This window comes from Mirounga angustirostris, unplaced genomic scaffold (assembly GCF_029215605.1).
Source record: "Mirounga angustirostris isolate CCGP_5_RB_7025 unplaced genomic scaffold, mMirAng1.0.hap1 SCAF_7, whole genome shotgun sequence".
Taxonomy (NCBI): Eukaryota; Metazoa; Chordata; class Mammalia; order Carnivora; family Phocidae; genus Mirounga; species Mirounga angustirostris.
Genome location: NW_026991715.1, coordinates 9,139,443 through 9,167,388, shown reverse-complemented (window position 1 = coordinate 9,167,388; position 27,946 = coordinate 9,139,443). Strand labels below are relative to the sequence as shown.

General features: G+C 59.9%; 1 protein-coding gene across 5 annotated transcripts in view; it reads left to right on the top strand.

The window, feature by feature from the left end:
* The first annotated feature begins 496 nt into the window (after positions 1-496).
* Positions 497-27,946, top strand: part of FLT4 (fms related receptor tyrosine kinase 4) — a 41,879-nt gene continuing 14,429 nt past the window's right edge. For 4 of the 5 annotated variants that reach the window (XR_006793489.3, XM_045890689.3, XM_045890704.3 and 1 more), the window contains exons 1-18: positions 497-655; positions 16,205-16,301; positions 16,923-17,167; positions 17,356-17,468; positions 17,592-17,754; positions 17,913-18,052; positions 18,381-18,549; positions 18,828-18,945; positions 21,541-21,695; positions 21,800-21,962; positions 23,240-23,366; positions 24,421-24,529; positions 25,514-25,876; positions 26,175-26,321; positions 26,421-26,552; positions 26,739-26,845; positions 27,145-27,280; positions 27,729-27,833. Coding sequence is in view for 4 of the 5 variants with exons in the window: in XM_045890689.3 (XP_045746645.1) it covers positions 589-655; positions 16,205-16,301; positions 16,923-17,167; positions 17,356-17,468; positions 17,592-17,754; positions 17,913-18,052; positions 18,381-18,549; positions 18,828-18,945; positions 21,541-21,695; positions 21,800-21,962; positions 23,240-23,366; positions 24,421-24,529; positions 25,514-25,876; positions 26,175-26,321; positions 26,421-26,552; positions 26,739-26,845; positions 27,145-27,280; positions 27,729-27,833 (2,656 nt within the window). In the remaining variant the exon portion in view is untranslated. The remainder of the gene's footprint in view (positions 656-16,204; positions 16,302-16,922; positions 17,168-17,355; positions 17,469-17,591; positions 17,755-17,912; positions 18,053-18,380; positions 18,550-18,827; positions 18,946-21,540; positions 21,696-21,799; positions 21,963-23,239; positions 23,367-24,420; positions 24,530-25,513; positions 25,877-26,174; positions 26,322-26,420; positions 26,553-26,738; positions 26,846-27,144; positions 27,281-27,728; positions 27,834-27,946) is intronic. The other variant, XM_045890698.3, reaches the window with a different exon arrangement.

Genomic DNA, 27,946 nt, shown 5'->3' with positions numbered 1-27,946 from the left:
GGGGGAGATTTGTTATACTGGATGCCTCCCCCAAGGGTACAACCTCATCCACACCACGTAGGTGGTAAGATAAAGCTTGCTGAACGTTCTCAAAGATTTGACATACTGTTATCTTTAAGTTGTATTCATTGTTTTTTTTTTCTTACTTTAAACACTGTATTTATTGATTAAAGGAAATTACAGAAAAATACACTCTGACACATTTTGTCTAATCTTGACCGCTGCGGAGTTCATTGCCTTTTTAGCGCGCAGTGGAGGACTGGTGCATTACCTGCATTCCCCGTCCGCCCAGAGCTGCCCCGGGGGTCTCGGAAGTGAGACACTAACCAGCCTCCAGCCGCTGAGCGAGACGCGAACCCTCGGATCAAGCCAGCAAGCTCCCCGGCCGGGGGGGGGGAGGGGGGAGCGGGACTGATAGGTGCGAGGGGCGGTCCGACGGGCCTGGCTCCGCCCCTGGGGAAGGGGTCCCGCCCAGTCCCCGCCCCGCCCGCGCCGGGCCCCAGCCCCGCCCGCGCTCGCTCTGTGCGCCCACACTTTGAGCCCCGAGCCGCGGCCACGCAGGTCAGACCCGCGCCGCAGCGGCCGGAGATGCAGCGGGGAGCCGCGCTGTGCCTGCGCCTGTGGCTCTGCCTCGGACTGCTCGACGGCGAGCGCGGTGAGCCCTCTGCCCGCACGCGTGCGCCGCTGGCCGCGATGGGGGCCGCTTTCCCGGGGCGACGGGGGACGGGCGGGGCACTGGACCCCCGGGAGCCTGGGGCTGCAGGGGAGATGGGGCTGGGAGCCAGGGGATACGGACCCCGGATGGAGCCGGCCTGGGCCCGCGGGGCTGAGGAAAGGGCGGGCGGAGACTGCAGCTGGGTCGGGGACTGGGCACCGTCTGCACCGCAGCGCAGGGATTGTGCTCGGGGTCCTCGACCACCCTCCACTATCTGTCCTTTGGAGCCGGGCCCCGTCGCACCGCATCCTCAGCTAGGATCCTTCGCTTGCTTACTGGCTTCCCGGGGTAGGTGTGCCGGGGGTGGGGAGTCCCGGGGCTGCACTGCGCTGCCCTCCCACCCGCGCCACGGGGACGGTACCCCGGCAAATCCCCGCCGGGCCGCAGACCTGGGTGCGCACTTCCCGACGCCTCCCAGCTGCGCTCGAGGTCGGTCCCCCAGAGGGCGCTCCGGGCAGGTGTCCACCTTCCCCAGGCCAGAGATTGCGGAGGCAGGGGTTCGGGGACCAGCAGAGACAGGCGCCGTTGGGCAGATTGGGCGCAGGTGCACAGGGGAACTTGGGGATCTTGAGTTGACAATCCAGGAGAGATCAACGTGGCAGAAGAGGCAGAATGCCGGCGCTCCCTGTATTTGACGGGGCAGGAGCCTTTGAAGGCCCAGCTCAAGAGCTTGGACTATCCGGCAGGAGAAGCCGTGGAAGCGTCTTAAGCACATCTCTGTGGCAGGGTATGGTCTGTGACAGGAATATGACCAGAAGTTGTCCCCGTGCGGTTGGAGAAAAGGGAGTGTGGGAGATGAGAAAAGGAGCAGAGGAGTATTGTTGTATAGAGATGTCAGAGGATGGGTAAGGATGAGCTGGACGTCTATACAAGATCTGGTGACCCAGAGAATCAGAAGGTAGAGAGAGGGTCATGGGTCCCCAGTGGTTGGAGGAAAAGTGCTGGAAGGGCTGGAGGGGGTCCAGATTTTTGAACACGGCAGATATTAAATACTGGCTTCACATGCTTCATCCCTTTTAATAATCCTCACAAGGGAATATTAGACCCGTTTTACAGAGGAGAAAGCATAGAACAAGGACATCTGTAATTTCTCCAAGGTTCCCAAAGGCCAGCAGTAAGGGAAATGGTCAACCCAGATCTGTAGGATAACAGAGCCCTGTTCTCTATGCCTTCACAGACTGAAGGGCAGAGGACAGGGGAGATGAAGGAGGTGTGGATGAATCTAGAGGCAGGATGGAGGAAGACATCTGCCTGGGGCCTCTGAGGCAGGTCAGAGAAGAGGGGCTGCCCCTTTGCCCTTCCTTGCTCCCCTGCATCCAGCCCAGGGCCAGGCTCTCACCAATACTTAGTGTGTTTGCTGAGTGACCGAATGAGTGTGGAGAGAGAAGTGAAGTGGATCAGGCTGAGGAGGGGGAGACCCCACCTTGAGGAGACATCCGGCAGACCATTGGGTGTAGTGTCTGAAGCTCAAGAGAGGCTGGGCTGGGGAGCTGGAGAGGAAGCAGAGCAGAGTCCGGGCTGCATTTCCCCCACACCAGGGAGGGAGCCAGAGGCTTCCAGGGAGACAGGGAACGTACTGCAAGGTGTGAGAACGAGGAGAGCCTGAGGTTGGGTGCTCCGGAGGTGGAGGAGGGAAAAGGGATGAGGCCAGTCTTACGGGGAGCTCAGGTGGTTCATACAGAGTCAGGCAGTGAAGAGGAGGAGAGAGGATGTTAGCTGAAGGGGCCCATGGAGGAGGATGGCCCAGCTGGACCGTGACACGGCTGGTGGGAAATGTGCCCTGCATTTGCCCTGGGGAGCTCCCCAGCCTGATGAGGGATGCTGGAGCAGAAGCATAAACACTTCAGTTGCAGCCAAGTGTCAGGACAACCAGACTGGGTGGCCAGGTACTGGCAGGTGAGAATCTCGGGGAAGATGAAGCTGACCCCTCAAAAGTATGCAGTTAGCCCTAGATTCACATTTTTGTGGATGCAGCTCTGCCCCTAAATTCCTGGCTGTGTGGCCTGGGTCCCAACTTCCTCTCCCTGCACCTCAGTTTCCCCATGCATAGTAGTGCAAATGAGCAAGCACTTGAGGGGCTGTGCTTGGGCTGGACTTTATGGCTTGGGGTCCCGGTCTAGTTTCAAAAAGCAGTTCCTTGGCAGTGTCCCTGTGGAGAGGGCAGGTGGCAGAGGACAGGCCCAAGAGGCTTTGTTTGGGGGGCTTAGTCTAGAGAGAGGCTGTCTGTGCTGCTGGACAGTGGGCAATCAGCTCAGGGACATGTAGGGGAAGCAAGTGACAGCCGGGCAGCTGGTTGCCCTGGCCTGAGGACACTGGCCCCTGCCGTGGGCTGAGTCTCGTGTGGCCAGCCATTCAGTTCTCTGCTGTCCCTGTTCCTCAGCCCTGAGCCAGACCCAGGTGTGGACAGAGCAATGGGGGAGGGACGGGGCATGCCAGTGAGGCAGGATGTGGGGGCTGGGCCACCTTACTGGGGTCCTGTGGGCCACTGGCCCCATCTCAGTCACTGTGGCTTAAGGGCTCTCTTCCTCCTCAGAGCACAGAGCCCACACAACCAGGCACTCGACTGAGAATGAGGTGTGACGAGGATTATCTGGCCAGCTCCACCCTGTTCCACCCCCACGCTGCCCCAGGCAGTGGGACCTCAACCTAGGGAAGGAGACTGCAGTTCTATGCCAGTCACAAGCTCTGGTGCCTGTTCAGGGTGGCTCAGGGAGGATTTGGACCAGCCCCATCCTGCAGGGGTTTTGCTGAGTGCCAGACTGGCTGGGACACAGACATGGTATCAGATATCTGTATCATAGGGACAGAAGTGCTCAGGACCCCCACGAGGCCCAGCTGGTAGCCGTGGGCTGCAGAGGAAGGGGGCATCACTTCTAGCTGGGGGCTTCTTGAAGGGATCTGCAGAATCCAGGGAAGGGAATTCCAAGTAGGGCAAAGAACCCCTCCAAGGCTCAGAAGCAGGGAAGTCCAGATGGTATATGGGGACTTGTGGGTAGTAGATGAGGCTAGAGGCTCGAGGGGGCTGGGGGTAAGGTGGGGGAGGTGAGGCAGTTGGAGGGGGCAGGAGTCAGCGGCACACCTGGAAAAGAGAAGTTCTGGGCAGGGAGGCTCCTGGTCAGGTCCCCTGAAGGCACTGCCAGAGGTGCAAAACAAGGTGGGGGCCCACAGCAAGGGGGTACCACAGGGGAGGAGGCAGGGGAGGGCAGGGATGTGTGCTAGTCTCTGGCCTAAGTCACAGAATGGGTCATGAAGGTGGTTTACCAGATGGGAACCCTGGGAGGAGGGGCGCAGGTAGGGACATGAAGGCTGCTCAGGGAGCCAGGTCCTCCAGGAGGAGGTGCCCTGGGGACTTCCTGGGAGACCCCAGTTGATACAACTGGGCCAGATAAGGAAGGAGGAGACTTGGGAGCACCTGACTGTAATAGGGCAGAAGGCAATCCGGGAACCCAGGAAAATTAAGTGGGGTCTTAGCCTGGAGGGAGAAGTTCTCTGTGTCTAGCTTACACTCCTCCCGCTGTTGGTTTGGGCGCTTTCCCCCACAGGGCAGATTTCTCGCCACCAGGGCCTCGCCGGCACCCTCCCCCCCCCCCCCCCAAGCTCTCTGAGAGGCCTCTCCGGGAGGGAGGTGGGCCGGGGAAAGGGTCTGGAGAGCCCCTCACGCTCCCTGCGCTGACTTCGGAGCCAGAGGCAGCCGACGTGTCCAGCTGGAGCCAGGGATTCCTGAGTTTCGATCCTTTTCAGACACTGGCTTCCTCTGGGATCTCAGTTTTCCGGTCACGCCGAAGGGAGAAGTCTGCGAGCAGGAAGGTGCGGGCATTCAGGGCTGGCAGCGGCTGGGCCTGGGTGGGGCAGCCGGGCGCGCCCCGGCCGCGCTCCCGCGCCGCGGGTCACCTCCGCCACCCCCCATCCCAGGCCAGGCCAGGGTGTAGGTGGCCCCGCGAGCAGGCGCAGGTCAGGGTGGCGAGTGGGGGAGCCCCGCCACGTGGCCAGCGAGGTCAGCAGGGGTTCATGGGAAAGGACTTGTCGGCCACAGGAGAGGACATCCTGCCTGCGTTTCCCTCTTCCTGCGGCAGGAGCCCACGGCCCCGATTTAGCAGCGCTCGGGGGCCTCCTCTGAGCCAGCTGGGCTGTCTGATAACACGGCCCGTCCTGCCGCCCGGGAGCGGAGTCCTGACCCCAGGCGGGCGGGCTAACTGCCTGGCACAGCTGGCTGCACCCGCAGCTGGGCTGCGCTCGGAGCTCAGCGTCTGCCAGGGTGCCCCTCCTCCCCGTCACCCTCAGGGGGTCCTCCGGCAGCCCATGCTCCCACTCCGCCCCACCTCCCTCCCTGCTTCCAGCGGGACCTTTCTAAAACACAGATCTGAGTTTTCCGTGGCACCCCCTCCCCCCGCCCGAGCGATAAAGCACCAACTTCTTGAGCTGGTGGTCCAGACCCCTCCTGCTATGGTCCCAAGGGCATCCCTAACCCCGTGTCCACCTAGCCTGTACCCACCACACACCCCAGCTCCCAGCACATGACCTTCCTCCTGCTCTAGATACGCCCTGCCTTTCACCCCACCTTTGGAGGGGTTGCCAAGAACTGCAGGTAGGGGATGGTGCTTCTCCAAGTGGGTGGGTTCGAGGGGGCTCCGTTCCCACACGCTGCCCCCAGAGCATGGAATGCGGGCTTTCAGGCGGGTTTGGGGGAAGCCCTGATCCTCACCCTTAGTGCAGAGCTTCATCCTCAGAGCTACACTAAATTCTACCCAAGGGAGATTTATTCGTATTAGGCGGCACACACATGTGCATTTGGAGTGTCTGGCGGTGGAGCCTCACCTCGGTGTCAAAACGGCTAATCAAACTACTTTACTCTAGGGTATGCGAAGGTTTTAGCTTTGTGTCATGGCTTACTGTGTCCACCTTGGACATTAGGAGTTAAGGCTGGAGGGTGAAATGGCTCGCTTGGGCAGCTTTGAAGGAGTGTCGGGTGTCAGGTATCTGGTCCCAGATGGCATGGGGGCTAAGGGGTCAGAAGGGGCAGGTGGTTGTCCACATTCCCCAAGGAAGGGTCTGGTGGGGTGGGCAGGTGGGGTCCTAAATTTTTTACCACTTCTTGGACATTTTTATCTTAATTGTCCCAGAGACCTTTCAAAAGCGGCATGCCCTGCAGACACATGGCCTTTCTCCCAAGTTTCCCCCCGGCCAACGTGCCTACCTCAGTGCAAGACATCTCCACCTCTGTTGCTCACCTCCACACCTGCCCACACACTCTGTGCTCTCCCTTTGCTCCCCAGACCCTCAGGGAAGTCGGGGCAATCACGCCAAGTCTCATGCTGGGGACACCACCATGAAAGGCAAGCATAAGCCCCTCCTCCTTGCACTAAGCAACTGCCAGATGCAATGAGCCAACCACTGCATGGAGCTGCAGAAACATGCAGCAGGGGCCCAAGGAGGGGGCCTCAACTTGTGACTCTAGGGTTGGAGGGAGCACCAGTCATCTGTAAGGCCATGCCAAGAACGCAGCTTCTGCCCCCAAGTAGCATAGTGGTTTTAGTCAGGAGAGGGACTTGTATTCTAGAAAGATAATCTAACCATTGGGTAACCCTGGACCAGTGGGGAGACACTGGCGTGGCAAGCCAGGGGATGGACGTTGAGGCCGGCCGGACGGTGGGTTGAAGAAGCAGGGGACTGGACGGGGGCTGTCCCATGATCTGGCTCTCTGGGCAGAAGGAAGGCGTCCCCTGCTAGGTGTCTGAGTGCTGTAAGTGCGAAACACTTTGCTCGGGGGGAGGGGCAGGGAGAGAAGAGGGGCAAGCCTGGAGCTCCCAGCTCCCCACCGGCCGTTGGTGCTGCCTCTGAGGATGGACATGACTTCGTGACCCGTTGGCTGTGGGGGCTGAGTGGAGTCAGGAATGCCTGACAGGTGACCACCACTACGATGGCAAACAGTGGAAGGGAGAGCCGTGCTTCCAGGGCTGATGGAGAAAAGATGGTTCGATCTGCAGAAACGCAAAGAATGCAGACATGCACGGAGCAAGGAGTAGTTGCCGTGATCCTGCACCCCAGAGATAATCTCTGAGCAGCATGTTAACACCTGTGCCTTTAGTTTTCTCAACTGCAAAATGACAAGAACAGTACCCACCTCAGGGGGCATGAGTGGGGTGTGGGGTGCGCAGGTGCGCAGGCCTGGGCTGGTACACAGAAAGTGCTAAATCCGTGTTTGCTATTATTATCCTAACAGGATGTATGGGGTAAGCAGAATTTGGGGGTCAAAGAGTATGAGCCTTCGTTTAGTGCTATGAGTGCCTATTTGCCTATTTGCCCACATCCTTGCCAATACTGGGAATTGCCTATCTTTTAAACACGTGCTCATCTTGTGGGGTGGGGAGTTGTGCGCTCTGTGGCTCCAGTTGTCCTGCCCCGCGGTGGGTGTTGTCTGGTCTGAGGGGTGGGGCGGGGTGCCCTCCCAGAGACATGCTGGAAGCATCTCCCCCGCCCCAGGTCCAGAGCTCAGGAAAGCTGCCAGGGAGGGTGGAATAGCTCAAAGGTGGGCCTGGAGCCCTGGAGGGTGCCATCACCAGGAGGAGGGAGCACACTGGTGAGCAAGGCCAAGAGCCTCAGGCTGGCCTGTGACCGAGGACCCTTTTCTGTGGCCTCCTTGCCCCACATCTGTTCCATCTACCTGACAGCCCAAGGTCCCCCATATGCTAGCCTTGCACGTCCTGTCTGTCCTGTGTTTTCTCCTGGGCCAGCAAGCTCCTGCTCAGCCTACCAAGCACGTTTCAGCTCACCCCGTCCTACCAGCAAGGCCTTCTCGGTCCACCCCCTCCCACCACCACCACCACAGCTGTGGCATGCAAAACACTTAGCAGGCAGTGACGGCCATGGGCTCAGCGTGCATGAGCCAGCAACAGTTTGTTCTTGCGACGGTTTGTAACGTGGTATTATGTTATGTGTGGCTCCCTATCATCCTGGGGACAATTCTCATTTTGCACATGGGAAAACTGGGGCTTGGAAAGAGGAAGGGCCTTCCTCGAGGCCATACAGCCAGAGAGTGGCATTGTGGGGCACGCAGCCCGGCTCAGGGAACGCTCTGGGAACAGCCCCTCTTATCCCAGCTATCTCAGTCTTGTAGGGTCAGGGGACTGTGGCCTTTTGACCCTCACCCTTGACCTCTGGAGGCACAGAGGTTACCAGCCAGTTTTGGGGGGTGCGGGGGGGAGGACTCTAGGACTGAACACCCTTGTGCCTCCCCTCCAAGAGTGAAGGGAGAGGGAGGACCTGGAGCAGGTCTCCCCAAATCTGCCCAGCTCTAGGACAGATGCATAGAGACCCCAAGCCCGGCCTCACCTGGCCAGCTGTCCCCCATGTTTCTCCTTCAGCTTGCCTCGAGTATGTAGCCTGGCCCCTGGATGCCTCTGTCGTCCTGGGCACAGCTGCTAGGGAGAGTGTGGATCAGACTGGCAGGACTGCCACATAGTACCCATCACCCACAGGGTGACCATGACAGCATCTGCGGTAAGAAATTGTCAGTGTGTGGAGAGGCACCCCCGAGCTCACCGACCATCCCGACTTCATCCCTGGGTTGCCGTACTGGACCCGAGGATAGAGCCGTGACCAAGGACAGGGCCAGGGGAGGGACAGAGCACTCAGACTCCAGCCTCCAAGCAGGATCAGGGATTCTCCAAGCACAGAGAGCAGGAAAGGACAAAGGACACAACCTGAGGCCAGCAGGGAGGTGGGCAAGGACCTGGTGGATGCTGGAGGTGGCAGGGGCACTGGGAGGTGAAGCCGGCCAGGAGGGCAGGACCTGTTGGGATGGGCTTCACCCTGGAGGCCAGGCCAAGGGTATGCACAGCTCCAGAGGGCCACAAGGAGCCAGTGAAGGTGTCCTCAGGCCACGACAGCCCTCTGGGCTGAGGGACAGATTGGAGACAGGAAAGGAGGCTGCTGGGGAGCAGAGAGGCAGGCACTCGGGGTTGTGCTGGGAGAGAAGGGGACAGAGAGATGTGAGGACTGGGAACTGGGCAGGGATGTGCCTCTGTGGGTCCTGGAGCCTCAGTTTCCTCATTGCCGACTAGACTCGTGATTCTTCCCTTCCTCCCAGGTTGTGTGAGGATCAAAGGAGGCAATGACCTCAAGGCCATGGTCAGTGCCTAATGCACAGGACTCCCCACACCCCAGCCTCCTGCCACTCGCCCCTCACCCAGGATCCCAGCGCTGCTCCCACAGCTGGCCGCCTGTGGCTGACGCCAGGGTCCTCACTGCCCAAGGCTGCTGACAGCACAGAGAAGAGGAGGTGTGCACTCTGGCCTCCCTGACCTCGGCCCGGCGCCTGCCGCAACTGCTCTGTTGAGAGCTGGGGGGCCAGGGCCGCCGGCCAGGGGAAGGAAGAAGCTAGTTCCTGGGCCAGGAACAGGAAGGCAGGGGGAGTGCGGCAGAGGCCAGGATGACAGCGCTTCCTGCTGTGGGAAGGGAAGGACAGTGGGGACAGACAACAGCCCGGCAGGAAGGATGCATCTTCGTTGGGGTCGCAAGTGGGGGCTGGGCGCATGGAACCTCTGGGCAAGACAGTCATTGGGTCAAATCTGTCTTAGCTACTGAGCATTCTGGGGTACACATGGTCACCAGGGAGCTTGGTCTTTAAAAATGGAAACATATCTTCCAGAGGAATGACAGGGTCTGACATAGTTCCAACATAAAGGAAAACGTGAGGCCTGTTTAGCCAGCCAGTCAGCCATCCACCTATCCTTCCATTCACCCATCCATTCAACCATGTATTTATCCATCCATCCATCCATCCATCCATCCATCCATCCATCCATCCATCCACCTATCCTTCCATCCATCCAACCATTCACCCATCCTTCTATCAGTCTGTCCATCTATCCTTCTACCTAGTCATCCCTCCTTCCATCCTTTCATCCATCTTTCCATCCATCCTTCCATCTACCCATCCATCCAACCATCCATCCATCCATCCATCCATCCACCCATCCTTCCATCTATCCATCCTTCTATCCGTCTGTCCATCTATCCATCTATCCTTCTATCTAACCATCCCTCCTTCCATTCTTTCATCCATCCTTCCATCCATCTTTCCATCCATCCATCCATCCATCCACCCATCTTTCCATCTATCCATCCTTCTATCCGTCTGTCCATCTATCCATCTATCCTTCTATCTAACCATCCCTCCTTCCATTCTTTCATCCATCTTTCCATCCATCTTTCCATCTATCCATCCGTCCATCCATCCATCCACCCATCCTTACATCTATCCATCTTTCTGTCTGTCCTTTTATCCATCTATCTATCTATCCTTTTATCTAGCCATCCCTCCTTCCAACCTTTCATCCATCTTTCCATCCACCTGTCCATCCACCCACCCGCCTATCCATCCATCTACCCATCCTTCCATCTATCCGTCTGCCTGTCCATCTATTCTTCTATCTAGCCATCCTTCCTTCCATCCATTCATCCATCCATTCTTCCATCCCTCCATCCTTCTATCCATTTGTCTGTACATCTCTTCTTCCATTTAGCCACACTTCGTTTCAACCATCCATCCATCCTTCTATTCATCTATCTGTCCTTCTATTCATCTATCTGTCCATCTGACAATCCAACTAGCCATCTTTCCATCCATCCACCCATATTTCCATCCATTCACTCATTCATTCACCCATCCACCCATCCGTCCATCCACTCATCCATTTATTCATTCAACAAATATTTATGGAGTCTTGATTCTGCGTGAGATGCTGTGCTAGACATGCGGTGGGGTAAAAAGGAGACTGTCCTGGTCCTTTGAAATTTACCCCCACTGAAGTTTACTGTCTAGTAGAGGAAATGGAAAAACACAAGTTGAGGGGCACCTGGGTGGCTCAGTCGGTTAAGCGTCTGTCTTCAGCTCAGGTCATGATCTCCAGGTCCTGGGATTGAGGCCCATATGGGCTGCCTGCTCAGCGGGGACTCTGCTTCTCCCTCTCCCTCTGCCTGTCACTCCCCCTGCTTGAGCTCTCTCTCTCAAATAAATAAATAAAATCTTTAAAAAAAAAACATAAGTTGAACAAACAAATAAATAAAGAAGATAATTACAAATTGTGACAAGAAGGATGAAGCAACCAGGAAGTTAAGATGGATATTAGAGGGGGACTTAGGTTTTGGAGGGGGTGAGTAGTCATGACTAAGCTAAGGCCTGAGCATGAGAAGAAGCCAGCCTGTGCAGGGCATGTGAGAGGAGGCAAATCAGGAGGAGTATGTGCAAAGGCCCTGGGACAGGAAGGAACATGCATGTTATGGAACAGCCTGAAGGGCATGATGGCTGAAGGACATGAACACAAGGTGAGAGTGGCCCAAGAGGGTATGGAAAGGGGGTCAGGGACCCAGCCACAAGTTTGGATTTTCCTGAAAATGCAGTGGGAAGTCACTGATGGGATTGAAGCACAAGCATGATATGGCCCATTTCTGTTTCTTAACTGTCACTAACAACTATGTGCAGGACTGAAGGAGGGTAAGAGTAGGCCCAGGAGCCCCCACTTTGGGGCTGAGTGCAGTTGGGCAGGCCCCATTGGGAGAGCAGGGGCTGGCTCTGGGATGCTTTGGTGGTGGGTGGTTAGACAGGGTGAGGAGAAGCGCATCCATAGCTGGTCCCATACAGGAGATGGGAGCTATCAAGGAGAAGCCTTGGGCGGGGTGAAGAGAGTGTGAGTCTGGAGTTTAGCATCAGAAATATGGGAGCCGGGGTGTCTGTAGGATGGCCAAGTGCTATGGCAACTGGATAATTCAGGCTGGAGTTGAGAGAAGGACAGGAGGTAGAGACTCTGGAGGTATCTGGACACTTAGGGGAGATACATGTGGTGCTGGGCAGAGGGGAAAGAGGAAGACAAGGAGACAGTGAGCTCACAAAAGGTGGCAGAGGAGGAGTGCCCACTGGTACTGCAGCATGGGGGTCATGGGAATGCCTTGACCAATGGCTCCATAAAACAGGGGTGGCATCTGCACCCCAGAGGGAGGATGAGCAAATGTGGGAGGAGGGGACAGCAAGCAGAGTTTTTGCTGTGGAGGGAAATAGGAAAGGGAGCAGGGCTGGAAGGGAATAGAGGATCAAGGAATTTGGGAGGGGTAGGGTTGTTTATAGGATGGAAGATGGAGGGTTTGGACTTGGGAGGGGGAAGCGTCAGAAGGTTTCCAAGGCCCAGGCAGGGAGTGAGGAGTTTGGATGTAGGAAGATGATCTCCATCTAATGGCTTTACTTCATTAATGCTGACAGTGAGGGAGGAGGGAACACCCTGAAAACTTCAGTCCAAGGGCCCATTAGGGTCTGCCTACAAGACAAGAAAGGGAAAGAGCTCTGGCTTTGCACTGCACGCTGAGCCAGTGGGGGCCATGGTGGTGCTGCAGTGTTGGGCTGGAAGGTGAGAGGCAAGGAAACAATCCGAATCATGGGCCAAGGGCCACATGGGTGAGGCCAGGAAGAGGTATCTATGGGGAGGGGTCCCTGGACTGGAAGTTTTGATGAGGCTTAAGAACTTAGAGGCTGTCGGACAAGGGCACCTAGCAAGAGGCAGAGGGGATGGGGAGAGCAGCACAGGAAGGCAGGAACTCGGTGATGGCGTAGCTTCTGGTAAGGACCAGGTACAGGGTGTGCCCAGGAAGTGAGTGGCTGAGAGGAGGAGGGAGGACAGTGGAGATGAGGACCACAAGGGCCAGGACACTGGTGAGTCATCTCTGTGGATGTTGAAACCATGGGGAATGGCCTGAGTTGGGGTGGCGGGAGCTGGAGAGCCAGGAGCAAAGAATGAGGGGAAGTAACCAGGACAACAGCTAATGACAGCTTTAGCAGGGAGCAGGTGGTACCATCAGAGAAGGGAGATGACCACAGGAAGCTCTCCGCTGCCAGGCATGTGCCATGGAGAGCACTACTACCTCAAGGGGCAGTGGTGCTTCAGAAAGCCAGGTTTCAGTTAAGGCAGAAGGGATGGAGGAGGACAGTGAGGTCTACAGCACAGTCTGCTGATCATACAGGGCCTGGTGGATGTGAGTGAAGACAGGGCCACTGGAGCAAAAAAGGAGAGACTTGCACAGATGGATAAAAGTGTTGGCAAGGACAACAGATGGTCTATCTGTTTAGTACAGTGATGCGGATGCTTCCTTTGGTGGTATGGTGGCCTCTAGGGAGGAAGATCCTACAGGCCCCATTCGCCATCCATCAACCCACTCCAGCATCCACCCTTCCACCCATCCACCCCCATCACCTATCCACTCCCATCCACCCATCCACCCACAATCCAACCATCCACCCCCCCATCTACCCATCCACCTCCATCCACCCATCCGCCCTCTGTTCACCAACCCACCCATCCACCCATCCTCCCACAATCACCCACCCATCCACCCCATCCACCCATCCACTCCCATCCACCCATCCACCCAAAATCCAACCATTCACCCTCATCCACCCATTCTCCCACAATCCACCCACCCATCCACCTGTTCACTCCCATTCACCCATCCACGCTCCATTAACCAACCCACCCATCCACCCATCCTCCCACAATCCACCCACCCATCCACCCACCACCCACCCATCACTCATGCATCATTCCATCCACACTCCATCTACCCACCATCAATCCATCCAACTATCCATCCACCCATCCACCCTCCCACCTACCCACCCATTTATTCATCTGATCATCCATCCCCCATCCTACCATTACTGAATTCATCCCCTACACCTTCGGTGTGCATCTCCTCTGTACTGAACTTAGGAAGGTGAAGAAAATACAGCCTCTTTTCAGATGTGACCAGAAAACCACAATTCAGTTTGAGAAGTGTTCTAACAACAGGGGCCCAGGAGGCCGAAGCTGCCTGAGTAACGTTGATTGCCCCACCACAGGGACGGGACATGTGAACCAGGCCCTGAAGGGGGGGCTCCGCAGGAAGAAAGGAAGTACAAATGTCCAGGGCAAAAAGATAGGTGAAGGCAAAGACTTCAAGATATGAAAAGCCTGGGGGTGCCTGGGTGAATCAGTCAGTTAAGCATCTGCCTTCAGCTCAGGTCATGATCCCAGGGTCCTGGGATTGAGCCCCGCATCGGGCTCCCTGCTCAGCGGGAAGCCTGCTTCTCCCTCTCCCTCTGCCCCTTCCCCACTGCTCGTGTTCTCTCTCTTCCTGTCTCTCTCAAATAAATAAAATCTTTAAAAACAAATGATATGAAAAGCCTGGCCCTTTGGGACAATGGTGAGAGCTATGTGTCTCTCAGAGATGTGTCAGGAGATGAAGTGGGGAGAAGGGCAGTGGGCAGAGTCCCGGCGTGCCCCTACTTCATCTTGGAAGCAAAAGGGAGCTGCGCAAGGAAGCTGTGCTGACATGTGCCACAGCTCCATAGCCAGGGGTGCCAGGGGTGCCAGGGATGTACCCAGGATGTATACCCCAGAGAAGGGGACCCTCGGCCTCCCCGGGGGTCCTAGGGCAAAGCTGCAGGCCTCAGCCTGGGGCAGATGGGTGCTGGCAGCCGTGCCTCTCCTCTGGTGGCCACACACTGGCCTCAGGCCTAACCCCTGACTGGTCCACTGGGAAGGCAGTTATTTCATCCCCTGCAGGTCCAAACCCAAGCCCGCTGTCCTTCCTCTTCTGTTGTCAGAGGCCAGTTGTCTGCTTGCTGTGGCTTTATTCACTTTCCACTTCCTGGAAAATCCTATTTCTCCTTCAACACCCAACTCAGAGGTGCCCTCCGGGATTTCTTCCTAGCTTCCAACTACCCGAGGGGAGCCTCCCCTTTGCAGGGCACCCCCTTCCCAGCAGCCTTGGGGTGTGCAGTGGAGGCTGGTGTGCATGGAGGGCTAACACTCACCCTGGGGAAGATGGAGCTGGTGGCAGGAGGGGGTGCTCTGGGTTCAGGCTAAGGAGGGATTTTGCAGTGGTCACAGCGGCCAGGCGAGGAGTTGCCTTCTGAGATGGGTGCTGCTGTCCAGCAGGAGGGCCTCCATTTCCCTGTCTGTGCAATGGGACTAGGTGCTCAGTGAGGACCTTCTGCCTCTGACCTACAGTGCTGTGGTGCCTAGAAAGTTTTGGCCAGCAGGCAGCATGGAAGGGAGGGACAGGCCAGGCCCTGGCTAGTGGCTGCCTTGTCCATAGGATGCCGAGAAATGAGATTTTGGTGTACAGAACGTGCCATCCTGGTACTGTTTCCTAGGGCAGGTCAGGGTCAGGGTGGTATAAAGCCAAGTACAGTGGGAGGCCCTGGGATCCACGTCCCACAATTAGCTGCCAGGGCAGGACAATGGGCATCAGAGGACTGGGGAGGATGGGGGAGGGATCTGTGGGACCGGAGAGGGCTGCGGGCTGGGGCCGATAGTGGGCTGTGCCCCCCAGGAGGACAGGGACACAGGGGGAGGGACAGGACACAGCCCTGGGCCTCCAGCCACACAGTCCTCTCTTCCTGTTGTCTCAGGATGGTCCTGGCAGGATGCATCTGCCAGAGTTCCAGGTCCAGGCCTCCCCCAAGGCCTGCTCCCACCCCCACCGGGATCTCACACACACGCACACACACGCGCGTGCACACACACATACGCACACACGCCCATGGGCACGCACATACTGACCTGTCAAAGATACATGCATACACATCCGCACACAAAGCCACACACACCACTTACACACCAGCCCCACAAACATGTGGGTCCACGCCCACAAACACACACACACACACACACACACAAGGACCCACACCTATCGACATGCACACACCCAGGCACACGCTATCCTGCTGGAAGGAGGACGGTAGGCTGGAAGCTGCAAGGGCGGCAGGAGGGCTTTCAAGCAAGCAAAGCAGGGTTATTTGTGTGTCTGGGGTCAAGCCCTGGGGGAAGGATGAAGGAAGAAGGCCCCGGGACTGGAGGGAAGCTAGGGCAGCCAGAGGGGGCTGCGAGGGTGGACAAAAGCCGATGGAGCCAAGGACATATGAGGAAAACGCCACGGGACCCGGGAGAGGGTGAGCTCATGGGCAGAATTTGGTGGGAAAGCCAGGGCCCTTGGTTCTGGGCATTTGGGGAGGGGCCGCGCAGTGCGAGACGCCCCCCCTACAAGCAGCCGCAGTGCATCTACAGTGCAGGATGGAGGGGCCTTCCAACAGACATGTGAGGCTCACACACTCCAGGTCTCCCCCAGTGTAGGATGAGGCCTGCAGTCTCCCCCGTCGGCTTCATGCTGGCAGCTGAGCCTATGTGCGGCCAAAGATTGGGGTTCGGTTAGGTCAGGGTTCACTGGGAGCTGGGACCAGTCTGCTGCCAGGGACCAGGGCCAGGGGCACCTGAGGTAGAGATTACTGATTGTCTTGGGGCCTTGCAGGTATGGCCCAGGGCCAAGAGCTCGGGCAGCCCCTGCCCTAGGGAAGAGTATGGTATTATGGGCAGGGAAGGTCCATCAGGACCCGACTGACGTCACCATGTCACCATGTGATCTCACGACCCAGCGCCATACTAACCCTGTCTTCCACCCCAGGCCTGGCGAGTGGCTACTCCATGACCCCCCCAACCCTAAACATCACGGAGGAGACACACGTCATTGACTCCAGGGACAGCTTGTCCATCTCCTGCAGGTACTCAGTCCTCAGCCCGGGGGGACAGGGGCCTGGGTCTCCCCAGGCCAAGGGGACCAGAGAAAGCCAAGGCAGGAGATGGTAGAGGAGAACCCATGGAGAATCCCTACCAACCAGGAGATGGTAGAGGTAGAGGGCAGAGGGGCCTCAAGGCTTAGTGGGGCTCCCTGGTCACCTGGGTGTGGGTGCCTGGAGGCACGGACCATCCCTGGCCCTGCAGACACCTTGTGCCCACCCCTACTCCTGGGTCACTCCACGCTGACTCCAGGCCAGTCCCTGCCCACCTTCCATGTTACCCTGCATGGACCCCAGGTCCCCTACACCTACCCCCAGCCACCCTCCACTGGCTCTAGGCCCACCACACAGAGCTCAGACCCATTATGGTCCCTGCAGCCCGGGGATGATCAGCAGGCTTCTCTGCAGGCCAGCCTACCCCACGTAGGCCTTGGAGCCAGGCAAAGGCCCCGAGGGGCCTCAGGGAGCACCCTGCCCCAGACTGGGTCCATGGCGTGTGCCCCCAAATTGGGCTGTTCTGACCTCTGGGTGAGACAAGCTACGGGCAAGGCTTGTGACCCGGGGCTGCAGCTGGGGCCCCTCTTGTGCTCTCGTGTCCTCTGCCAGGGGGCAGCACCCCCTTGAGTGGTCCTGGCCAGGGGCTCAGGAGGCGCCGGCCACAGGGGAGAAGGACGGCGAGGACACAGGGGTTGTGCAAGACTGCGAGGGCACGGACACCAGGCCCTACTGCAAGGTGCTGCTGGTGCGTGAGGCCCGCGCCAACGACACGGGTAGCTACCGCTGTTCCTACAAGTACATCAAAGCCCGCATCGAGGGCACCACGGCCGCCAGCACCTACGTGTTCGTGAGAGGTGAGGGGGCAGGCCGCCTGGCCCTGCAGCTGCCCAGGAGGCACAAGCAGGGCCTGGATCCTGGAGGGCATCTGGCACCTGCAGCCCCGGGGCCCAGCCTGCGGGCCTGGGCGGGGGGGCTGCCCCACTGCCCCTCACCTGAGTCGAAGCCCCGCCTTCCCCTCCCACAACCTGCCCCCTCCCCTCAGACGTGGAGCAGCCATTCATCAACAAGCCAGACACGCTCCTGGTCAACAGGAAGGATGCTATGTGGGTGCCCTGCCTGGTGTCCATCCCGGGCCTCAACGTCACGCTGCGATCGGTACGGCCCTCCTCCTCCCCGACCCCCGCCCCGGGATCCGGCCCCCTCCTGTCCCGTCCCGGGGAGAGGCAGTCCCTGGTCTGGTCAGGAGAGAGGGCACTGACAGCCACCATGTCCCCGCAGCAAAACTCAGCCCTGCGGCCTGACGGGCAGGAGGTGGTGTGGGACGACCGCCGGGGCATGCGTGTGCCCACGCCCCTGTTGCGCGAGGCCCTGTACCTACAGTGTGAGACCACCTGGGGTGGCCAGGACTTCCTATCCAACCCCTTCCTCGTGCACATTACAGGTACGCACTGTCTGGTGCAGAAGGAGGATGGGGCATCCCCCAAATCCCAGGGACGGGGCTGCAGGGGCCATAGCCGGGCCCAGTGGGCACCCCGTGCCCTGTGCTGTGTGTGCCATCCTGTTTGAGGGGCGTGGGGGTCACTGTGCATGTGTCACCAGGCAACGAGCTCTATGACATCCAGCTATTCCCCAAGAAGTCGCTGGAGCTGCTGGTCGGGGAGAAGCTGGTCCTGAACTGCACCGTGTGGGCCGAGTTCAACTCGGGTGTCACCTTCGACTGGGACTATCCGGGGAAGCAGGTGAAGGCGACGGCCCCAGCAGGGCCATACTGGAACCATCCCCCGGAGTCCCCGTCACTGCCTCCACCTGCCCTATGCCCACACAGTCCCCAGGAGTCCCCATCACTGCCCACGCCCACCCGGCCTGGTGCACATTGGCCTCTGAATAGGTGTGGACCCAGTCCTGCCCCAGGAGCCCCTGTCTGATGAAAGGGGCTGCCCCAAGGAAAATTCTGGGTCTGGGTGCAAGGCTTCCAGAGCCACGGCTGGGCTGGGGTATGTGCCCTTGGTGCTCAGTTCTGCCAGAGCCCACCTGCTCTGACCCTGGGCTTCCCCTGGGTGTGGGTAGGCAGAGCGGGGTAAGTGGGTGCCAGAGCGGCGCTCCCAGCAGACTCACACAGAGCTCTCCAGCATCCTGACCATCCACAACGTCAGCCAGCACGACCTGGGCCCATATGTGTGCGAGGCCAACAACGGCATCCAGCGGTTCCGGGAGAGCACCGAGGTCATTGTGCACGGTACGGCCTGGGGCTGGGCCGGGCGTCAGTCATCAGGCCTGGGGAACAAGGGTCCATGTGCAGTGTGGGCGGGGGTCAGAGGTCAGGGTGCACCTGAGCAGTGTGGAGTCTAGCCAGAGGGAAGAGAGGGCAATGAGTGGACCCCCGGAGGGCAGGGCGAGCCCCAGTCTGCAGGCGTCTGGCTGCTGGGGGTGCCGGACCATGGCTGGGCGTCCCTGGGCAGTGGTGGGTCAGTGACTCCAGGCCCTGGCTTTACACGGATGCCTCCCATCTGGCAGAAAAGCCCTTCATCAGCGTCGAGTGGCTCAAGGGTCCTGTTCTGGAGGCCACGGCAGGAGACGAGCTGGTGAAGCTGCCCGTGAAGCTAGCGGCGTACCCCCCGCCGGAGTTCCAATGGTACCAGCCCTGGCCCCTGCCCCCCGCTACCCCCTAGGCCCAGCACGAGAACAGACCACAGGGCGGAACCTCTCCTCTGAAGACACTCTAAGGAACGCGCACCTAATACAATATTTAAGCCAGAGGGAAAGTTATCTTGCTACAAAACTGCGCAAGCTTGCACCTGCCAGTGGGCTGTCGTGTGTGGGTGTGCTGGGCACCCTGCTGGGCTTCATCTAACCGATCCCTGCACCTGCTTGGTATCTCCGAGGGCCCCGCCAGCAGGACGAGGTCCTGGAGCTCTGGCCTGCCCAGCAGCAATGGCTTTGGGTTTCTCAGGCCTCCCTCTGAACAGGTTGCCACCCCCACCCCAGGCCCTCTTATCCAGAAATTCAGAGATGCCACAGGGGTTCCACAGACTGCTGTAGAGCCAGGCTCTGGGGCAGGCCTGAGCTGTGTGGCAGAAAGCAAGTTTCCAGAAAGCCCACAGGCTCCAGAGCCCCAGCTCTGGCCTGTGACCTGAGAGTAAGACCTTCCCTATGGGTGTATCAAGGGTCACTGAGGGGGGTCCACCCTTGCTAGGTGTTCCCCAAAAGCTAAGAGCTCAGGTTGGCATTGTACGCCCACACACACCCTTGGGTCATCTGAGCCTTCCGCATGGCCCAACGCTGGGAGGTCACACTCTAGCCTGACCCCCATGGTGCAGACGAGGAAACAGAGAGGTGGGGGAGGGGACAGGGCGTTCCTACCTGAGCTCTGAGCCCCCTGGGAGGGCTCTGCGTCATCCTTTCCCAGCTGGTCATCCTTTCCCAGCTGGCTGGAGGAGCCCTGCCCTTCGCAGCCTGGGAGAGCTCCCTCCAGACAGGATGACCTTTTCGGAAAGCCTGGGGCTGAGTGAGCGGAGGCCCCAGACATTCTCAGCTGGGATCTCACTGTGCTGGCTGTAGGCTGGCAGCAGGCTTCTCCTGGGGGGACCTCAGGAGGCCCTGGGCCTGGACCTGGTATAACCCTACCTCTGAAGCCACAGGCTTTGGGGTCCATTGGGGGCACCTGGACAGGACGAGCATTAGGGAGGGCAGGAGGCAGCCTGGAGCCTCCCTCACACGTCGGCCTCCTGGAGACCACTGGGGCTCTGTCCCCTGCCCTCCAAGCCCAGTGGGACTCAGGCTGTTCTGCGAGGGGAGCCCAGCTCTGCTGCCTCCAGGGTCTGGCCCAGGCCTGATGCTCAGGCAGCTGGCTGCCTCTCACCATTCCCACTGCATCTGGCTTTTCTCCGCTTATTTGGCCAACATCTGCCTCCAAGAAGTGCTCACTGGGCCCACTGTCCACTGAGACACCAGCCCCGGGGCACTAGTAACCACCACAGCCCCACAGGGGACTCTTCTAGGCTGTCATGTGATGATTATAAATGAGTGGATGGAGATCTAGCCGACAGATAGACAGGCTGGTCCTCCGCTCCTAAAGCACCCTTTGTGTCCAGCCCGGTGCACACACTAAATGCTGTAACTCAGTTAAACCTCAAGACCCCTGCAAGAAAGTCCATTTTGTTTCCCCAGTGTTTAGACTGGGGACCCTGGGGGCTCAGGGCCGTGAAGGGGTTTGTGTAGGATCACTGATGCTGCAGGTGGTGGACTCAGGAGTTTGCATCAGAGCCTGGCAGACGACACAGCCTCGGGTTTACTCCGCCCTGTCCTGCCGTGGGACCCCGGCTGAGTCAGGTCCCTCCCTTACACCGCTGGCTGAATACCAGGGGAAAGACCATTTCCAGGTAGAGCCCGGCTTGCAGAGTGGCTGCCTTGTAGCACTCCCAGCTCAGGCCTGGGCAGGTGCCACCCCTTGGGGTGGAAGGCATCCGTTTATTTGCATGTGCATTTGTTTGCATATGAATATGCACTGAGGACTGCATGTACTGCTCTCCCCTAGTACGGGGACAGGGGGACAGTCTCTGCACTGCTCCATGGGGGTGACGGATGGCCAAGAGACTCACGTGTGAAAAGCAGGGTGCTCATGAGCAGGCAGGTAGAAGCAGGGCAGAGGGCAGGAGCTGGTTCCTAGGGCGGTTGCTCTAATGAGTGGGTATTTGTGTATGGGAGAGAGGGAGCCACGCAGGTGTCTAGAGGACTGAGCATCCAAGCAAGGTGGGGACAGCGAGTGCCCAGGCTCCAGGTGGGAGTGTGAGGACAGCAAGAAGGTCCTGTATCTGAAAAGCTCCAGAAAGGGCAGAGCTGGGGTCAGAAAGTGAGGCAGGGCCCCCCAAGGGTTAAGGCTGTGCTTCTAGGGGACCACACCTACAATCCTTCCCAGCACACACCACTCTGAGAGGCAGGGCGTACAGGGCGCTGTAGCTGGTCCCGAGCCTGCAGGGGCCGTGAGACCAGGGCAGACCCTGCAGACCATCCCCATAGCCCTCCGGTCGGCAGTCAGCTGCCCCAGCCCGAACCCCCGCCTGGTCCAGTGCAAGAGGTGGCTCTTGCTCGAGCCGGGCCCATCAGGACTCTGGCGCCAGTCTCTTCTGCCCTCTACTGCCGTTGTTGGGGCCTAGGTGCGGCAGGGGAAGAGGGCCAGGATGGGGCAAGAGTGGGGTCCACACAGTCCCCTGAACTCCCTTCCTGCCAGGTACAAGGACAGAAAGTCAGTGTCCGGGCGCCAGAGTCCGCACGCCCTGGTGCTCAAGGAGGTGACAGAGGCCAGTGCAGGGATCTACACCCTCGCCCTCTGGAACTCCGCGGCCGGCCTACAGCGCAACATCAGCCTGGAGCTGGTGGTAAACGGTACAGGGGCGGGATGGGGGAGGGGGCACCGGGGGGCTGGCTGGGGGGAGGGTGGGGGGTGTGCTGACGGGGCCTGCTGACCAGCCGTCCGCCTCCGCCCCCAGTGCCCCCCCACATCCACGAGAAGGAGGCCTCCTCCCCCAGCACCTACTCCCGCCACAGCCGCCAGGCCCTCACCTGCACGGCTTATGGAGTGCCGCCTCCTCTCAGCGTCCAGTGGCACTGGCGGCCGTGGACGCCCTGCAAGGCCTTCGCCCAGCGCAGCCTGTGAGTGTGACTCCAGCCTGTTCCTTCCCCGCTTCCCGGCCCCATCCCCAACCTTGGCGTGACCCCCACTCCCTGCCTGCGCCCCTCCCCAGGGCCCTGCTCTAAGCTCGAACCCCGCCACAATTCAACGAGAGCCAATCCCTGACCTCACCTCGCCTGAACAAGGCCCAGACCCTCTCTCGCATGAGTCGGGCTGGGCCAGACACTGGGGATGGTGCAGCCCCCACCAACCCCCCTTGAAAATAAAGCCCCCCAGGACCCATAATTGCATCATCCAAGAGGACACGGGACCTGGGCTCCAAGTGGGCGGACCTGAGCTAGTTTTATGAGCCTTGTACTGAGTTCCGCAACACACCAACCATGCCCAGTTAGCTTTTCCTGAGCCCTGTTCATGATGACCCCTTATAGAGGAGGCAACCGAGGGTTGGAGGAGAGACCTGCCTCTCCCAAGGTCACGGCTGTAAGCAGCAGAACCCACCTGGGCCGTGCTCCTCTGTGCTGAGCTGGGTGCCAACAGGACAGAGAGGCCCGGGAGTATGCTCCGAGCAGGGACAGCTTGGACAAGCAAGAGATGGGAGAGGGTGCCAAGGTGGCCAGTGGTCTGGAGGGCACTAGGGAGCCGTGAAGGGCGCTGAATGGGCAGGAGTGGGGGGCCACATTTGCCGTTCAGCTAGAGATCCTTGTGGGCAGGGTAGAGGGTCACAGGCTGGGCAAGGATGGATGCTGGGAACCCCAGGAGGAGACAGAGCGGCTGCACCCGGAGGCGGGCCATAACCCCAGCATGGTCAGAGGAGGAGGTTCTGTAGGGGTGGCCTGCTGCCTCCAAGGCTTGTAAGAGATTCTTCTACACCACCAGGCACTTCCAAATTTGCCTCCCTCTGATGCTCTACCTTTATGCTCTGGACCACCTGACAGAACCCTGGGGTCCTGCTCTGCTCTGCTGGAGGCAGACAAGAGCCTCCCTTGGGACCCGAGACCCATGTCCCAACAAGAGACCAAAGGTGCTGGGGTCACACTCAGCCCAGGAAGGGGCTGCAGCTCTGGAAGGAGGAGAGAGAGGGTTTCCTGGAACAGGAGTGGTGGCTCTGCTGCCCCCCGACCCTGGGAGATCTAGGTGGACTTTGCAGGAAGGGGCACATCTCGAGTAAGGGATGGTGGGCGCTGCAGGCCAGAGGGGGACCGTGGGGCCACAGGTGTGAGCTGCTTGACGGGCAGCAGCCCCGAGCCTACCAGGGAAGGCTGTGTCCAGCAGCCCTCACAGGACAGGCTGTTCCCAGCAGCCGGCGGCAGCAGAGAGACCACATGCCACAGTGCCGCGACTGGAGAGAGGTGACCACGCAGGATGCCGTGAACCCCATTGAGAGCCTGGACACTTGGACCGAGTTCGTGGAAGGGAAGAATAAGGTACACGCACCAGCTGGTGCCACTGATGGGAAAGGAGAAGGGAGAGGGGGAGGGGCCCTCTTCTGGCCTTCTCCACCTCTACCAGGCCTGCAGAGTCGCTCTGCAGTGTCTCTGGGCCTCAGCTCCCCTTCCTGCCTGTGGATGGTGGGCTGAGGGGTGTGGGGACCTCCAGCTGCTTCCCAGACAGGGAAGCTTAGATTGAAGGCAGCCTGGCCAGGCCCTGGGCCCCAGCCACCCACAGGCCCCAGGGCTGGGAGGACCAGGCCTGGGGCCAGCCAGGTCCCCACCGAAGACAACTGAGCTGCTGGCCCAGCCTGGGGGCAATGCCTAGAAGAGGCCAGGCGGGGGAGGGGACTGAACAAAGGCACCCACTTCCTACAGTCACTTCCTGTTTTCCTACACACCTCCAGAGCCTCTTCCTGTTCCAGGCCTGGCCAGGAAGTGCCCAGCTTGGAATGGGGTGGGGGGGTTGTTTGGATGGTAGGCAGGGCCTACAGCGGCCCTCTCCCCTCCCCCTGCCTCCAAGTGTCCTACTCCCCAGGCCAGAGTCCTTCAGGAGACCTGGGACCCATTCTCTTCCCAGGCCACCACCCAGGGCCCTGAGAGAGGGGCCGTGAGCAGCCCTGGGGGGAAAGTGGCCCATCACAAGGATCTCATGCAGTGATCAGCCTTGCTCCACACCCCAAATCCTAGCCCTGGCTCGCACTGCCCATTGCTAGACTGGGCCTGTCCCCTGCCCCACGTGGCCACAGCCCGAGCCCATCCACACCCAGAGGCCTCGCTAGCCCAGCCTCACGTTGCCCTCCGACCTCAGCCTCAACCGCAGCTGCTCCTAGCCATGTCCTTGATTGTCCCAGAGGGGCCACCTCTGCCGTGCCAGGGCTCTGCCTCCTGCGCCCCACCAGAACCTTCCTGGTGCTGTCTCTGAGCCTTGGTCCTCTTCAGCTCGGGGCCTCAGTTATCCCCACCCCGCTGCTGGGCGCAGAAAGGGAGGACGGTCAGGGTGGGAGGAACTTGGGCAGGCAATGGAGCCCTGTGCTCGTGCTCTGCGCAGACGGTGAGCAAGCTGGTGATCCAGAATGCCAACGTGTCCGCCATGTACAAGTGCATGGTCTTCAACAAAGTGGGCCAGGATGAGCGGCTCATCTACTTCTACGTGACCAGTGAGTGACCTGGGTGGGTCGGGAACCAGGTGGGCACAGGAGGCTGGAGAGAAGGCCTGGGAGAGGCCAGTGAGGCCAGGTGGGGCCCAGTGAGTTCTGATGCTGTGAGGCACTGGGACCCTGGGTTTGGGCGGGAGGGATAGATTTGGAGGTCATCAGCATATGGGCCGGGGTGCTGGTGTGCTGGGATGGAGGGGCACACTCTGCCCCTAACCCTGAAGGTGCCTCCCCACTGGGGTCCGTCCACTCCTTGTGGCTCCATCACCCTCCAGCCCCCTTCCCAACACAGCAGTTGGCTCACAGGCACACTCTTCCTGGGGAGACCACAGGAAGCTTCCTCCGATGTTCAGATGCGCTAGTGACCCCAGGAAAGCTAAGAAGCCCATTGACGGACAGTCACTGGGCCCAGGAGTGTAGATGAGGGCACCCCGAGGAGACACGGGGCCAGAGAGAACCCTCTGCAGGAGGGAGCCGGGAGAGGAGCCCAGGAGCCCCACAAGGAGTGTGGCCAGCTGGACAAGAGGAAATCAGGAGCAAGGCGTTGCCACAAACTAGTGAAACAATGAGATTATTTCCAGGAGAGGACAGTGGTGGAAGGTGGTCAGCAGCGAGGAGGATGGGACAGGACCGCACCAAGTGTGCTGATATGGACTGCACCGATGGTCTGGGCTCCTGGGAGCAGTAGGGGCGGCAGCCCGGGTGGGGCTTGTCCAGGAGAGGGCTAGAAGGTGAGGCAGGAGGAGTCAGTGGGGCTGACTTCAGGGAGCTGGTCCCACTGGTCAGCGGTGGGGAGAAGAGGGGTGAAGAGGGCTCCCTGGTGGGGTACCCAGCCCAGATACACGTGATGCATGGTCCTGGTTGAGAGCAGAGTGAGTCCAAAGGCAGTTGGGAAAGGGAGAGCAAAGGGAGAGCGGGCACCACGGCAGGCAGGGAGGTGAGCCAACTCTGGGCGAGGTGTCAGGCAGCCTCCTCCTGCCTCCCCAGACATCCCCGATGGCTTCAGCATAAAATCCGAGCCATCGGAGGAGCCCTTAGAGGGCCAGGACGTGCGCCTGAGCTGCCGGGCAGACAACTACACCTACGAGCATCTGCGTTGGTACCGTCTCAACCTGTCCACGCTGCACGACGCACACGGGAACCCGCTGCTGCTCGACTGCAAGAACGTGCACCTGTTCGCTACGCCTCTGGCCGCCCACCTGGAGGAGGCAGAGCCAGGGGCGCGCCACGCCACGCTCAGCCTGACCATCCCCAGCGTGGCGCCTGAGCACGAAGGCGACTATGTATGCGAGGTGCAGGACCGTCGCAGCCATGACAAGCACTGTCACAAGAAGTACCTGTCAGTGCAGGGTGAGGCCGGCGGGGCTGCAGGGGAGGGCTGGCGGCGCTGTGCAAGGAGCCTTTCTTCCCTCCCAGAACGCGCCTGGGCTGCCACTCGGGGAGCCTGAACCTGCAGGAGGGTCCTCCCCCCACCCCCGCTGTGGAGGTCCACAGCCCTCCCCACCCGTGCGCCCAAACCGGATCCTTCCTAGAGCTTGGCGCCATCCGTCCCCACTCTCTGCTCCTAGCCCTGGAGGGCCCCTGCCCCGCACGCCCTCCTGCTTTCTGCAACTCCACTTAGCTCCCTCTCCACGCCCCCACCCCCCAGCCCTGGAAGCCCCGCGGCTCACGCAGAACTTGACCGACCTCCTGGTGAATGTGAGCGACTCCCTGGAGATGAGGTGCCCGGTGGCCGGGGCGCACGTGCCCAGCATCTTGTGGTACAAAGATGAGAGGCTGCTGGAGGAAGAGTCTGGTAGGGTGGTGGACGCGGGCCAAGGGCGGGGGTGCAGAGGCTCGCCAGGCCGAGGCCCCAGAGCCCTCTGAACTCAAAGCAACCCGCCGTCCCCTGCAGGAATCGACCTGGCGGACTCGAACCAGAGGCTGAGCATACAGCGCGTGCGTGAGGAGGACGCGGGCCGCTACCTGTGCAGTGCGTGCAACGCCAAGGGCTGCGTCAACTCCTCCGCCAGTGTGGCCGTGGAAGGTCCGCCCCCCGCCGCGCCCTGCCACCCACCTGCCCCACCCCCTGCCCCGCACTCGCCGCCTTCTCAGAGCCACCTCCCTCAAGTCGTGCCCACCAGAAGGGGAGCTGCTCGCAGGGCGCACCCTCCTCCCCCTAACACACACACACACACGCACACACAAGACTAGCCCCTTTCTGTCCACTCAGGCTCTGAGGATAAAGGCAGCATGGAGATCGTGATCCTTGTCGGCACCGGGGTCATCGCTGTCTTCTTCTGGATTCTCCTCCTCTTCATCTTCTGTAACATGAGGAGGGTGAGCTCTCCTCCCCCAACTGAGCCTCTCAACCACTCCTTGTGGGGTCTCTGTTCGCCCTGCACAGCCTGTAAGATAAGGAATAAGGTCCTCAACCGCCCTGGCTCACCTGGCAGTCTCACCTCCTGGGAAGCCTCGCTGAGCCCTCCATGCTGGGCTCTTGCACAACCAGAGGTTGTCAGTCCGTCTGTCCCCTCCTTGCTTGAGAGCCCCAAAGGAGATCCCATCTGTCCTGGGGAAAAGTTCACCCAAGACCGTGGTATGGCCAAATCAATTAGTTGTCCCCACCCCCACCCCAGCCAGCCCACGCAGACATCAAGACGGGCTACCTGTCCATCATCATGGACCCTGGGGAGGTGCCTCTGGAGGAGCAGTGTGAATACCTGTCTTATGATGCCAGCCAGTGGGAATTCCCCCGGGAGCGGCTGCACCTCGGTGAGGCGGTCCCCCAGTGCCCCCCACCCTACCCTGCGGCCCGCATAGACCGCTTCCCTCTCAAGTGCTGAAATCCCTCCATTCTCAGGCCAGAAAGTCATGCCTGGCCCCCACCTGGCCTGACCTGCCCATCTGGGCGTGCATCCTAAGAACAGGAGCCAGGGTTCCAGTTCTCAGGCCCCCCGGGGTCACTTCCCGCTGCTCTGAGCAGGGCGGGCCCATCACACCTGCTGGGAGAGGATGCAGGCCTTCCTGTCCGCCTCTCCTCGCCCTCTCTCTCTCGCTCCTGCTCTCCTTGCTCTTCCTGTTTGGCCGAGAGGGCTCCCGAGTTTCCTCCCCGTCCTGGGCCTTCCTTCCTGGCCCTCCAGGCAGGTCGCCCCTGCTGCCCGTCCCTCTTCACCCTCGCCCTTGAAGAGCTCACCTGGACCCGGCTCCCTGCCCCCCACAGGGAGAGTCCTTGGCCATGGGGCCTTCGGGAAGGTGGTGGAAGCCTCGGCTTTTGGAATCCACAAGGGCAGCAGCTGCGACACTGTGGCTGTGAAAATGCTGAAAGGTGTGCGGTCAGCGGGTGGAGGCGGCGGCGGTGGGACTGGCGGGGGCAGCGACTCTGGGTGGGCTGGTGGGTCTGTGGTTCGGGAGGGGAAACTGACGTTCAGAGCCAGAGTC